The sequence below is a fragment of the Cyprinus carpio genome, unplaced genomic scaffold (genome assembly GCF_018340385.1).
Source record: "Cyprinus carpio isolate SPL01 unplaced genomic scaffold, ASM1834038v1 S000006615, whole genome shotgun sequence".
Classification (NCBI taxonomy): domain Eukaryota; kingdom Metazoa; phylum Chordata; class Actinopteri; order Cypriniformes; family Cyprinidae; genus Cyprinus; species Cyprinus carpio.
In genome coordinates this window covers 1,367,438-1,380,500 of record NW_024879254.1, presented here as the reverse complement: position 1 = coordinate 1,380,500, position 13,063 = coordinate 1,367,438, and the positions used below count along the sequence as shown (strand labels likewise).

General features: G+C 37.1%; 2 protein-coding genes and 1 pseudogene across 4 annotated transcripts in view; 1 reads left to right on the top strand and 2 right to left on the bottom strand.

Annotated features, from left to right (window-relative positions):
- LOC109090432 (gap junction beta-1 protein-like) overlaps window positions 1-1,500 on the bottom strand; it is a 4,518-nt gene extending 3,018 nt beyond the window's left edge. The window contains exon 1 of one of the 2 annotated variants that reach the window (XM_042754933.1): window positions 1,279-1,500. The gene's annotated coding sequence lies outside the window, so the exon portion shown is untranslated. Of the gene's footprint in view, window positions 177-1,278 lie in introns of those variants that run through there. The other variant, XM_042754932.1, reaches the window with a different exon arrangement.
- A 977-nt stretch (window positions 1,501-2,477) lies between these two features.
- On the top strand, window positions 2,478-9,355 carry LOC109090429 (myotubularin-related protein 2). 2 transcript variants are annotated; one of them, XM_042754910.1, is made up of 16 exons: window positions 2,478-2,732; window positions 3,240-3,300; window positions 3,412-3,435; window positions 3,517-3,589; window positions 3,668-3,762; window positions 3,851-3,955; window positions 4,558-4,662; window positions 4,799-4,882; window positions 5,418-5,567; window positions 5,673-5,861; window positions 5,941-6,126; window positions 6,227-6,433; window positions 7,326-7,418; window positions 7,530-7,643; window positions 7,859-8,035; window positions 8,601-9,355. In XM_042754910.1, the coding sequence occupies exons 1-16, from the start codon at window positions 2,689-2,691 to the stop codon at window positions 8,763-8,765; spliced, it is 1,872 nt and encodes a 623-aa protein (XP_042610844.1). In that variant the 5' UTR covers window positions 2,478-2,688; the 3' UTR covers window positions 8,766-9,355. The 2 variants fall into 2 exon arrangements, with proteins under 2 accessions (XP_042610844.1, XP_018959785.2); XM_019104240.2 differs by having other exon boundaries at window positions 2,479-2,732; window positions 3,517-3,580.
- A 254-nt stretch (window positions 9,356-9,609) lies between these two features.
- LOC122144195 lies at window positions 9,610-12,826 on the bottom strand (annotated as a pseudogene).
- Window positions 12,827-13,063: the final 237 nt, after the last annotated feature.

Below are 13,063 nucleotides of genomic sequence, written 5' to 3'. Positions count from 1 at the left end.
GCCAATGTCATTCTCCCATCACACAATGAAAGCGTGGGTTCAGTCACAGAACAAGAGTGTGCGCTTGGATGTGTGTATTTCTGTGATACGGGTCACAGAGTATCTTCCATTTTTTTGCCTTTCTGCCTCAGATTTATGTAATATAAAATGCTCTGACCTCACAGGACCGAGCAGCAGTTTTCTTTTTTTATTCATTATGAAATCAGATTTTCTAGGTTTAGAATTAAAGGTTTAGAAGTTTAGAACTGGTAATAAATGGGTTTGGTTAGAAATGTGTCAACAGCTTGGTTTGCAAATACTCTGAATATACAACCATTTGAAAATTCATTAAAATTATGTCTAAAATGAGTCTTATCATGTAATTTTGTTTTACATTATTGGTGAATATTGCTATATTTCTATAATTTTGACATTTAACATAATAGAATATGATTGTAGTCTCTCTCTCTCTCTCTCTCTCTCTCTCTATAAGCAAATTAAAAATTGTTGTCTTGTAATGGTGAAATATAAAATTACCATTTGCATTACCACCTTACAGTCTTCTACATCTCAATCAGTGCAAAGTGTTTTTATGTTTTATTACTTTTGGTAGTTTTCCCCCCTCTACTACTAATAAATTGTGGATTGTGTTTTATTATTGTTTTAAGGAAATACAGCAATAGATGTCATCATACATTCTTAAAAATAAATGTTACAAAAAAAAAAAACGTTTTTTTCACCATTTAGAAGTACCATTTTTTGATTCCCTAAAGAACCTTTCAAAGAACAGTTTTAAATAGAACCTTTCCCCCCTCTTAGTTTAAAGAGCAATTAATTTTTTATTTTTATTTATTTATTTATTTTTTTGGTACTATAAAGAAACTAGGATCTATAGGTGTTAAAAGTTCTTCATGGAACTATCAATGCCAATAAGGAACCCTTATTTTTTACAGTGTAGAGAAAAGGAACATCTTGAACATACATCAGAAATCAACTTAAAGTGCCTCATGTCCCAAGATACTGCAGAACATCTTCACTTCAAATACAGATTTTTAGTTTCCCAGAGTATCTTCTGATTTATTACTATGTGTAGTATATTCCATGATCAGTGAGTGGTTGTAAACTTTCTAAATTAGAAGTAAATCAGGCAGATGGGTGTTTCATGCTGACTTTACTGGTTTGGTAGTTGGTTGATTACTGAGTTGCTGGATTGAACATGGTTGGTAGTTGATTATGACAGGGTTTAATTGGTAGGTTTAGTACTGTGTTTGATAGGGTTGGTATTTGGCTGATGTTTACCTGCGGTTGGTGAGGTCCCTGAGCAGAAGAAGAGGTTGAAGTCACACTCGCACAGGAAAGGGTTGATGTTTCCCCAGTGCAGATTATGCTGCAGTACCGGAGCTTTGCATTGCTAATCACTCGTGTCACAGTCACGCTGTTACTCACCCCACTACCAACATCTCCACACAAAAGATGCTTGTGCTGCCCGTCCTTAACCATTCAGATCAGATCCAAGGCACACACCCACCAGCAGACACTGTGACGCAAATTATGTACAAATGCATTTACACATGAACAAACATACCAACTCACATACATAAGCTTGTATATAGGTTTGCTTTCACACACATTCATAACCATGTACATACAGGAAAGTTTACACATGCACACTGCCACACTGATCCAGTTTCTGTATGCACAAATGTGTATACAACAAAACTGTTTTTAGATAGATGTATTATAATAAAGCACTGAAATTACATCCATAACAGCAGCTTCAAAAGATCATATTCATCCAAATGGTTATCCTTATTATCAATGAAAAACATAGAATTTATTAATTGCTCTTCCATTTGAGACGGTAAATGGCACATACAAGAATGTACAGTAGATTGCTTTGATTTCTATTAATCCAAGGGTTTTATAACTTCAGCTGACTAGGAACTTAATACTGGAAATTAGGAAATATGACCAGAATTTATTTGTCAAAAAATAAAAAATAAAATAAAATAAATACTAATTGCCTCTATGTCTATCTTTACTTCATTTTGTCCATTATTTGCCGCTGTCTTGTCCAGAATGTTATATTGTACAGTCACTGAGCTTGTCCTTCTCTATTTTTCAGTAATCAGTTACAGTTAAATCAGTTAAAAACACTGTTTGTCAATGTTATATCTATCAGCTAACACAAGTTTTAAAGAATTAAAAATGTTGTAATAATATCAAGCTTTTAAAAATTCATATTTGATCAATAAAAGGCATTTCATTCATTCATTTTTATTAACCCTAATCCCAACATCCCAACATTTTTAATATTAAAGGACATTAACATTTTCATTAAAATGTAAGTAAAATAATAAATAAAGTTTGTTTTTTTAATACGTGGACATTCTTTTAACTTTATTGGTTGTTGTTGTTGTTTATTAAATACATATAGTTACATTGCGCTCATGCTGGTGTTTGTGTCTCACGTTGTTTAATCTAGTTTTAATCTGGCGGAAGAAAATCCCCACAAGGTGACCAACAAACACGCGCTCACGGTCACAAACGCCCAACGCGCGAGCGCGCACTGCCAGCCCCACCTAGAGGGATTCTGGGAAGACATGGCGGCTTCCGCTGTTTGTGTTCACTGTGAGACTCCGCACTGAACACTTACTAAATTAACAGAGTTAAGTTAATTTGACAACTTTATCAGTGGCGCGGTTCGGGATGGAGGAAAGCGGCAGTGTGGACAGCGTCGAGTCGCTGTGCAGGTAACGTTACTTACCAAGATAAAACACACTCTCACACAGACGCATTACTGAGTGAATATTTACAATAACGTTACCTGATTCGCAAACGCGCTGTATGAAAACCGTTCCGGGACGTTTATATAATATATTTTTTAAGCTTTCTATGAGGAGCGCTTCAGCTAAGTAACGTTATGGTTATTTCGGAAGGCATAGTTCACCCAGAAATGAAAATTCTGTCATTATTTGCTCAGCTTTTATTTTGTTTCAAACCTGTATGACTGACTTTCTTTCATTAATCTGTAGTACATCAAAGGAGATGTTAGGCAGTGTGACACCACTCATTTTTACTGTGTAGTAAAGTAACTGTTAGATGTAATGATAGTGAATGATGGCTGACTCTAAAGACATACAGGTTTGGAGCAACATGAGTATCAGTAATTTATGACAGAATTTTCATTTCTGAGAAAACACTTCCTTTAAGGTGTAAAGCTCATAGGTGTGCTTTAATCCGTCTTTATCCTCTTTCAGCTCCACCACGACACGCTCAGACCGCTCCAGTGGCCCCAGAGTTTCAGACACGGAGCTGCGGGTCAGTGAGGGCCAAAGTCCACCCCAGCCCTTCTTATTCTGTTCCTAAAACTGTTGTATGCTCTGAACTGTTATTATAACTATACCTCATTTGTTTTTAAATTCCTTACAGAGTAAAGCAAAGGCAACTGAAAAGGTATGAAAATATAAATGTGAGCCTGAAGTTTGGATTAAGTCTCAGTTCCTTTTCATTGATCTCGTGTTCTTCTGTGTGCAGGTGTACAAGGACCCCAGTAAAGACGAACTTCCTCTTCTGCCAGAGGAACTGGTTCAGGATTCCGGTATTTGTGGTACATTATACTGACTTCCGTACATCATCCATTCTGATGGTTTAAATGTATCTGTTTATTGTGTGTGTGTGTCCACAGCTAAAGACGTGACTTATATTTGTCCGTTCATTGGGCCTGTTAGAGGATCTCTGACCGTCACTAACTACAGACTTTTCTTCAGATGCACTGACAGGGTAAGAGCCACGTGCTTATGCTGTTTGTGTATGACTGCTGGAGAGAATTTCTAAACTAAAGACTTCCATCACCCCATTTGTTGTCTAGGAACCGGTGTTTGGGCTAGATCTACCACTGGGAGGTTTGAGCAGAGTAGAGAAGATTGGAGCAGCAAGTAGCAGAGGAGATGTCTCGTACGGCGTTGTCTGCAAGGTTTTAAGTGTTGTTGTTTTTTTTTGAAAATATAAAAAATAAATAGTTTTGTTTATATATATATATATATATATATATATATATATATATATATATATATATAAAATAAATTTGATTAGTAATGCCTAAATCTGATTAGTAACTCCTTTCTCAAACTCAAAGTGGCTAAATAAAGCTGAAATATAATTGTTAGATGAAACATGCAAACTTGAAAAACTTAAAAGTTAGAAATGTTTTTTTAAGTACAAAGAATGTGATGAATGACAAAAGCACAACAAAATTGATATATATATATATATATATATATATATATATATATATATATATATATATATTATTGCAGTATTTTTACTTTCATTTTAATACTTTCACATTTTTATTTTTATTATAGTTTAAGTTTTAGTAATTTTGTTATGTATGTGAATGTGAACATATGGCACATATGAAAATACACTGCTAAAAAAAAATATAATAGTTTTGTGATAGGGCCATTGAAAATATTGCCAAGACATTAAACTGGCAGCTGAATAAACCCTTACCATTGAACCCTGATGCATCTTTTTTTTTTCTTTTCATATTTGCTTAATGTGTGTGTCTTGTAGGATATGAGGAATCTACGTTTTGTGCACAAAGAACCTGAGAACTCACTAAAGAAGTCAGTGTTCGAGGTTCTGATGAAGTTTGCTTTTCCAGTGTCAAACAACATGGTGAGAAACACAAATAAACAGAGAGCATATATAAATATAGCATATAGTATTATTTATATACTAAAATTAAACTGATTCAGCATCAGCCTAAAATGAATTATATCTCTGTCTGTCTCCTTCCTTTCTCTTTGTCTAGTCTCTCTTTGCATTTGAGTATAAGCAGGTGTTTCCCGAGAACGGATGGAAGGTGTATGATCCACTGGCTGAATACAAGAGACAGGTACAGCCTGTGTTTATTCATGGTGGTAATATATTTTTTCATCCAATATGTGTTGCAAAATAAATCACTTTAGAGTGATTAGAACTCTTAATGTAATGCACAGTTGGCTTGTATCACCCTAAAGGGGTTTGTTTTGCAACTAATGATGATTCATTATCCCATGTATCACAGGTACTTACCAAATTAATACATGAAAATATAAATCTGAAATAATTACAAAATTATTCAATATGAATATTTATTGTATTATGTAATGTCCATATAATAATAAATATATTATATATATTCCTTATCAAAAATGAATAATATAAAATAATTTACCAAGATTTAAATATTTGAATAGAATGAGAATGACTACGGAGTGAAAAGACTTCTTGCACAACTGTATAGAATATTGTTTACCTGGGACAACAATCATTTATATAGTTTATCATCATTATGCAAAAATATTTGCTGCAAAATGCTGTGATCAACCAATGAGAATCACGTTTTTGTGCGTCGTGTTTTAAATACACATGTGTGTATGTGTGTGTAGGGTCTTCCAAACGAGAGCTGGAGGATCTCCAAAGTAAATGACCACTACGAGCTGTGTGATTCATACCCAGCAACACTTTTTGTCCCAGTAACCATTACTGATGAGGAACTGCGACGCGTCTCCAGCTTTAGGGCCAAAGGACGCATTCCGGTCAGTGTCATGAGATGTTTCTGAATCATCACACATCAGTCTGTGTGTGCACAATTATTCGTCACCGGGCCTCACCACTAAAGCTGTTTGCTCGCCCTGGTTTAGGTGCTGTCATGGATCCACCCAGAGAGTCAGGCCGCAGTGGTGCGTGCCAGTCAAACGATGGTGGGCCAGAACGGTCGCCGCTGCAAAGAAGATGAGAAGCTCCTTCAGGCCATTATGGACGCAAACGCTCAATCACACAAACTGTTCATATTCGATGCCAGACCAAGTGTGAATGCTGCAGCTAACAAGGTAGGCACTCACTTTAACTTCAAGTGTGCGTTTTGAATGGAAGAGAAATTTTGAAAGCCTGTGTTTATATGCATTTTAGATGAAAGGAGGTGGGTTTGAGAGTGAAGATGCTTATCAGAACGCTGAACTGGTATTTCTTGATATCCACAACATTCATGTAATGCGTGAGTCGCTACGGAAACTGAAGGATGTTGTCTATCCCAACATTGAGGAATCTCACTGGCTTTCCAATCTCGAGTCCACCCACTGGCTGGAGCATATTAAGGTGAGACAAGCGTGATCACGTTAATCACCTTTCTCAAATGTTAGGAAACATGAGGATGATGAATGTGGCACTGACTGTGTGGTGTGTGTATGTGTGATAGTTGATCCTGGCTGGAGCTTTAAGGATAGCCGATAAGGTGGAGTCTGGGAAAACCTCAGTGGTGGTTCATTGCAGTGACGGCTGGGACAGAACTCCTCAGCTGACCTCACTGGCCTTGATAATGCTGGACTCTCACTACAGAACCATACGAGGCTTTCAGATACTGCTGGAGAAAGAGTGGCTCAGCTTTGGTCACCGCTTCCAACAGGTCAGAGGTCCAGTTGTAGTTCACATGATACAGCAACAAGCAAGACTGTGAGAGAATAATAGGTTTCCCGTATCCCAAATTGCTCACTTGTTAACTCATTCACTATTTGTATATAATAACTGCTTCATAGTGCCCTATATAAGTGCACTAGTATCTGGGCACATACCATTATATTGACATATGATCTAATTTCTTTGTTTTATGTGCTGCACAGCTACTCCAGAAACCAAATTAAGCCTTTCTATCGGAAATTGCATTTTCATTGTAATATCTTTTCTATTCTATCTATTTTAGTTCTATAGAATATATAATATACTTTTGACCATTTAAAAAAAATACAAAAACATAATATGTACACTACCATTCAGAAATGTAGGGTCAGTAAGATTTTTTTTCAGTAAAGAAATGAATACTTTTATTCAGGAGGGATTCATTAAATTAATCAAAAGTTACAGTGAAGGCATTTATAAAGTTACTTTTTTTTTCTCAAATGAATGCTGTTCTTTTCTACTTTAAATTCATGAAAGAATCCTAAAAAATGTACACACTTTCTCAAATATTAGGTAGTACAATTGTTTTCAACATTGCTAATCATTAGATATGTTACTTGTTCCTCAAATCAGCATATCAGAATGATTTCTGAAGGATCATGTGGCACTTAAGACTGGAGTAATGACTGCTAAAAATTGCCATCACATGAATAAATTATATTTGAACATATATTAAAATACAAAACAGTTATTATAAATTGTAATAATAGTTCACAGTATTTTTATTGTATGTTTGATCAAAATAAATGTAGCCTTTGTGAACATAAGAGATTTCTATCAAATTGTTAGAAAAATCTCACTGACCCCATACTTCTGAACATGATTGTATTTTGTGTATACAGCGAGTGGGCCATGGTGATAAGAATCACACAGATGCCGATCGCTCACCAATCTTCCTGCAGTTCATTGATTGTGTTTGGCAGATGACAAGACAGGTGAGTGCAAAACACCCCAGGGTTTCCAGAGCAACACCTGCCCACCTGCCCATGTCTTCAGTATGTTCTGTGGTCTGTGTCTGTATAAGTAATAGGTATTTGTGTTTGTAGTTTCCTGCAGCTTTCGAGTTCAATGAGTATTTCCTCATAACAATACTGGATCACCTCTACAGCTGCCTCTTTGGCACATTTCTGTGTAACAGTGAGCAGCAAAGACTTAAAGAGGTAAGAGTGAGAATGGCCTTGGGAATAAATGTTTGCACACTTTATATGCATCTCATTTAAAGAGTAGGGATATGACAGTTAGATCATGATGTAATTTGGCAGATGCTTTTATCCACAGCAACTTACAGTAAATTATCCGTTGTCATTGTTTGTGTGAGACTTGTGTTTATTTATAAGTGTGTGTGGGTCTAAGAGACTGTCTGTTTTGTGTTTAGGAAGTCCCGAAGCGCACTGTGTCTCTATGGTCGTTTGTGAACAGTCAGCTAGAAGAGTTTGTGAATCCGCTGTATGTACATTATCCCTCCCATGTGCTCTTCCCCACCGTTGGTATACGACACCTCCAGCTCTGGGTCTCCTACTACATACGCTGGAATCCTCGCATGCGACCACAGGTACACTCCAGGTTTTAACTGGATGTGTAGGTACTGAAATTGTTAGGTTTATTATCTGACTCTGCTAGCTAGTTTGCTCACATTTGAAAGACAATTCATTCAGGCTTTTCACACTGGACTTAAACCCCAGGCTATCGTCATTCTAAACTCTGCATTTGACCCCGGGCAAAGGGTAATTTAGCACCACTTTTACCCGGAGTTGTGAAACTATCAAATGGTGACAGAAAACATGAATGAATGAAGAAAAACCATTCAGGAAAAACTTGACAGTATTGGACTGCATTTGTCCAATCAGTGACATTGACACCGCAAATAAGGATGTTAACCTGGGGTTTAGGAATGTACAGTGTCAATTTATGAATACCCAGTATTAATTGTTAACCCCATGTGAAATATGAGCAATGTAAATCAAGATAACCCAGAATTATGTTTACCCAGGGTTATCCATCAACTAAACGTCAGTCATTTTAGCTATCATTTTAAGGACATATAATGTGTTTTTAAATGGCTTGTGCTGTTTTATGTTTGGTTTGAAAGTCTCAGTTTGATGAAAAATTTATTTTAGGAGCCTGTCCATCAGCGCTACAAAGAGCTGCTAGCAAAACGGGCAGAGCTTCAGAAGAGGGTGGAAGAGCTGCAGCGCGAGGCGGCCAATCGTATGGCCTCGTCATCCTCCGAGAGGGCGGGGTCTCCCACGCGCTCCATCACACCTGTGCAGACCTTTGTTTAGGTTTTAATGAATGTAGATGCCCACACACACCGCGTGAGCATGTCGCACGGCTCTCATGTTACTTGCAGTGATGCACTACTGATTGTAAATTGTAAATTCACACACTAACATTCACCTCGCTGCTACCAGCTGGCTGGATGGATGGAAGAAGCTTATTAATCACTAAAACTGTTTCATACTAGTATTATATTAATACATTTATTAAGACTATTAAAGCACTAATACATATTAGAAGCATATTAGGGCTTGTACTGTATGAGCTGTATGTAGTAGAACTCTGTGCCTGAGCATCACATGACCAATGTATTGTGATGTCACTGGGATTCTGCCTGCATCATCTTGATGCGGAGGAAAGTTGAGGCCAGTTTTTCAGCCTCAGGGTTTTGCATTCAGGCTTCTGTCTTTACTTGAAATTCCGAACTTTCTTGGGGCTTGTTTAAAATGACACTATGTAATCATATTATAGATATGCTCTATAATCCCACTTTTGCTTATACATTAACATTATTGACAAATAAAATGTGTTGACCCTGATTCAGTTAGGAGTTGTCCACAGCAATAAAATATCTGCAGTATATGGATCTAGACAACAGATGGTGTTTCAGTCGTGTGGGGATGTATACATTCAGTATATTTACATGCACAGTTATAATTGTGCTAGAGCTGGTTTTTGTGTAGTCAAGCTGCAGTCCGAGTATCCATGACACAATGTGTAACTGAATATTTAAAATATTAAATACATGTAATGCATCACATATTTCAGATAATGCACAGAGCAATCCTATATCTTTAATCTTTAGTGACTAAGAAAACGTGTTTATAATCCCAAACAGTATAAAGAGACTGTTTTTTTACACATTTATTAAAATTTTTGAGGTGGCTCAATATTTTGTGTTTTATATAAATGGCATAAAAGTGCATAAATACAAGAGCATTTACAGTATTTATGTTGGTTTTAATTCCTGTCTGTATCTGTGAGCTAGCGGCCCTCCTTTATACCTCACCACTTGCCCCTCTTGCTCCAGTCTTTAGGAGTGAAATGCAAGCATTTGGGATCCATGCGAAGGTGGCGTTTCTCCATGGCACGCTCGTGACCTTCCACTATGTCCTCAGACAAGGTCAGGATATATTGACCCTGCAATGGAGAAGAGCATATCTGACTAATGACTAATTTCTGATTTTTCTACCCCAAAATAATTCCAATTGAGAAGTGTTCATTCAAAGTGTTATTTTTACCTTGTAATAATTGATGAGGTTGAGGTATTGAAGAGTTGATATCACATCCTCTTTCTTGACACTTGTGATCTCGCTAATTTCACTAAGAACATCAAAAAGCAAGAGCAATGCTAGAAAACTGTGCCTATAAAGTATTTCCTTAGTACAGTACAACCAGTGGGCACATACTTGATGGTGATCTGTGGCCGCTCGCCATTCTCTGATTTGAGGTCCATGAGTATCTCCAGAATGGTCTGGGACCAGTTATGAACGGTACGAGAGCAGGCCCAAACAGATAGAGGTTTCTCTGGGGTGCCGGTCTTTCCTTCCACCTTGAGAGCTCATAACCTTGGAGACAAGATGTATTTTTTAAGCAAGGCCCACAACATTCAGGGCTTATTACATTAAATAACTTTTGAGGCATAAATATTATTGAGCAAAAATGCTGTTTGACTAATGCAATTTGATTAGTCATGAAAACTATAAAATTACTCACTGAACTCTATTAGTAGTTTTGCCATAGCCTCGTCTCTGATAAGGTGGCAAGGTCAGGATACAGGCCACATTATAGTCTTCTGTTGATTCCTTCTCCTTTAATGAACAAGGAAAAAAGACATTTAATGCAGTGGCCTTGAAGCCAAGAGCTGTTCATTTTAAATACAGCACAAGCAATTTTTTGAAGGATTAAAAAACATAAAAAACAGATGCCAGCAGAGATAAAATATACCTTTGAGAAGTAGCCAACTATATGGAAAACCCCTTTGAGTCATACTCCGTCATAAACATAGAAGAGGAAAGGATCTGTGTCGTAGTACAGGGTCTTATGGTCCAGGAAGCATTTGGCCAACAAAACACAAATTTTGGGAATATGCCTGTGCAGTGAAAGAGAAGATTTAAAATAGATTTAAAAGACCTTTAAGAGACCACAAAAGATGTATAGTACATGCAGTACAACATGTGCACTGGATCCTATTAAAGGAAAAATGTCCAAACAGCAACATTTAAATATTCTTGATTACGTTTAGCCAAATTTAACAACATCATTCTAGAGTTATTTGTGTTAAAGCACTAATACAAACTCTAATTTTGTCATCTGCCTCTCATTACACACCTTGTTTTTTCTGCCATCTATTTCAAAAAAGGGAGATGGTTCCTTTGCGGTATATCTCATTTCCTGGTGGATGCCGCAGGTTGCATTTTGTCTGTAAAAGTTACAGAAGGAGTAATAGTTATATTAAATGTAATACAATTAAATACAAAATATGTGTAACTATAACAGCTATTCAAAGATGTGGTCACATTTCCCACTGCAAAATTTCAATGGGAATCTGGTGCAATCCAAGAGTTTTACATGAGGGTAGAAATGCGCCCCAAGCAGACTTCACTGGTGTTCAAGCTGGTTATGCAAATTCACCGCACTGTCCAACAGAAAGCTGCTCGGTTTAAATGTGACTTCAGTGTGTGGTGTACTTTATGCATGGCTACACCATTGACAGTGAAAAATGTCTGCAAAATTTCACTTATGTGACTGCACCTTAACCCTACAGTTATTCAACTACTCTTACCAAGTGTCTTTGGAGACATTTGAGGCTCTTGAGGTATTTGAGACAGAATTCACAGAGGTAGAGAAATGGGCAGAGAGGTGAGCTCCTGTGGGTATGGAGAGAAGTACCAAGGCTTCATTCTGTGCCGGCCCAGCTCAATACAGTCTATGTTCTTCATCGTGTCACAATGTCATCATGACTGGCGGTCGGACACCAAGCTACCAGTCATGCGCGGGGGCCAGATGGGATTCCATCTGAACTGTCCTGAGAGTCCTGAAACCAGAACGCAGAGTCAGGAGAAATAGTATGAAACATCAATACGTGAAGACAGTGACTGTGCTTCATATTTAAAAAAATGGGATTCATATAAAGTTTTTTTTTTTTTCATGTCAAGTTTACCTTGATTTCTTTACAAAATATATATTTATGTATTCAGTGCAATGGATTCTACTACTTAAATTTAGAGAATCCATTCTGTTTAGAATCGGATTCTTTCACGACCCTAAGCCTCCATTCTGACAAGATACTCAAACCAAAGCAAAAGCAATGGGAAGTAAATGAGCCGGACCTCTCCTGGCAAGCAAATAGACGGTGGAGCAGCGAGGGCTGTTATTCTGGGAACATCTTTACCATCTAGAAAGACACAAGGGGTTGCAAAGCTTTGGGAAATTTGAATGGAGGAAGGTAAGCCATAGAAGAGCAGAAAACCAAAATCTCAGTGAAAAACGTTTTTAATGATTTGGTTTTGGTTGGAACCCAGTTTCTCACTCAGCTCTTACCAGTAGTCAGTGTTGGTTTAATATAACTGTACAGAAAACTTTTATAACACAGTATTTCACCTATAACAATAGTACTACTGTTAAATTAAAGTACCATCATAAATATGCAGAAAAGAAGTGCCCTAAAACATCACAATCCTACTTTTAACAGATGCTGAAGTACTTTTTTTTTTTTCAGCACCATCTTGATAAAATAATGTAAAAAAAAAGTGAGGGAAAATTTTTTGGGGTAATGAGCATTTTTAGCTGCAGGACATACCTCATCTGTCCCTCCACAACTTTTTCTTTTTCTCCCAGGCTGAGGAGAATGAGATGACGTGTGGAGGGATGATGTGGGCCATTCTTCCAGGAGGAAGAAGCAGAGGCGATAAAGAAAGGCTTGATTTTTAAAAACAATATTTTAAAAACTTTGTTATACCTAACATTTAAAATTCAATAATTTTTAAGAGGACACAAACAATTTTTTTGAATTGTTTCAGATTACGGTGATTTCTTACTGTGGTGAGAGAGGTGAGTGGTTCATGCTCGTCTCTGGATTTAATGCTGAAAGAGGAATCTCTCATTGCTGGATACACAACGAGGCCTGACTCGCTTCCGCAGAACCAGGAAAGTGAAGGCACTGGAGTCGCTGTGGTCACTTGTGTTGCCAAAGATACTGACTCTGCTTTCCTTTTCTGTAAGATCAAGCAGAAACAACCAGCTTGCTTTTTTTCTCTGCAACATTCTTTAAAATGTACTAAAAGTCTCATACCTGACAACA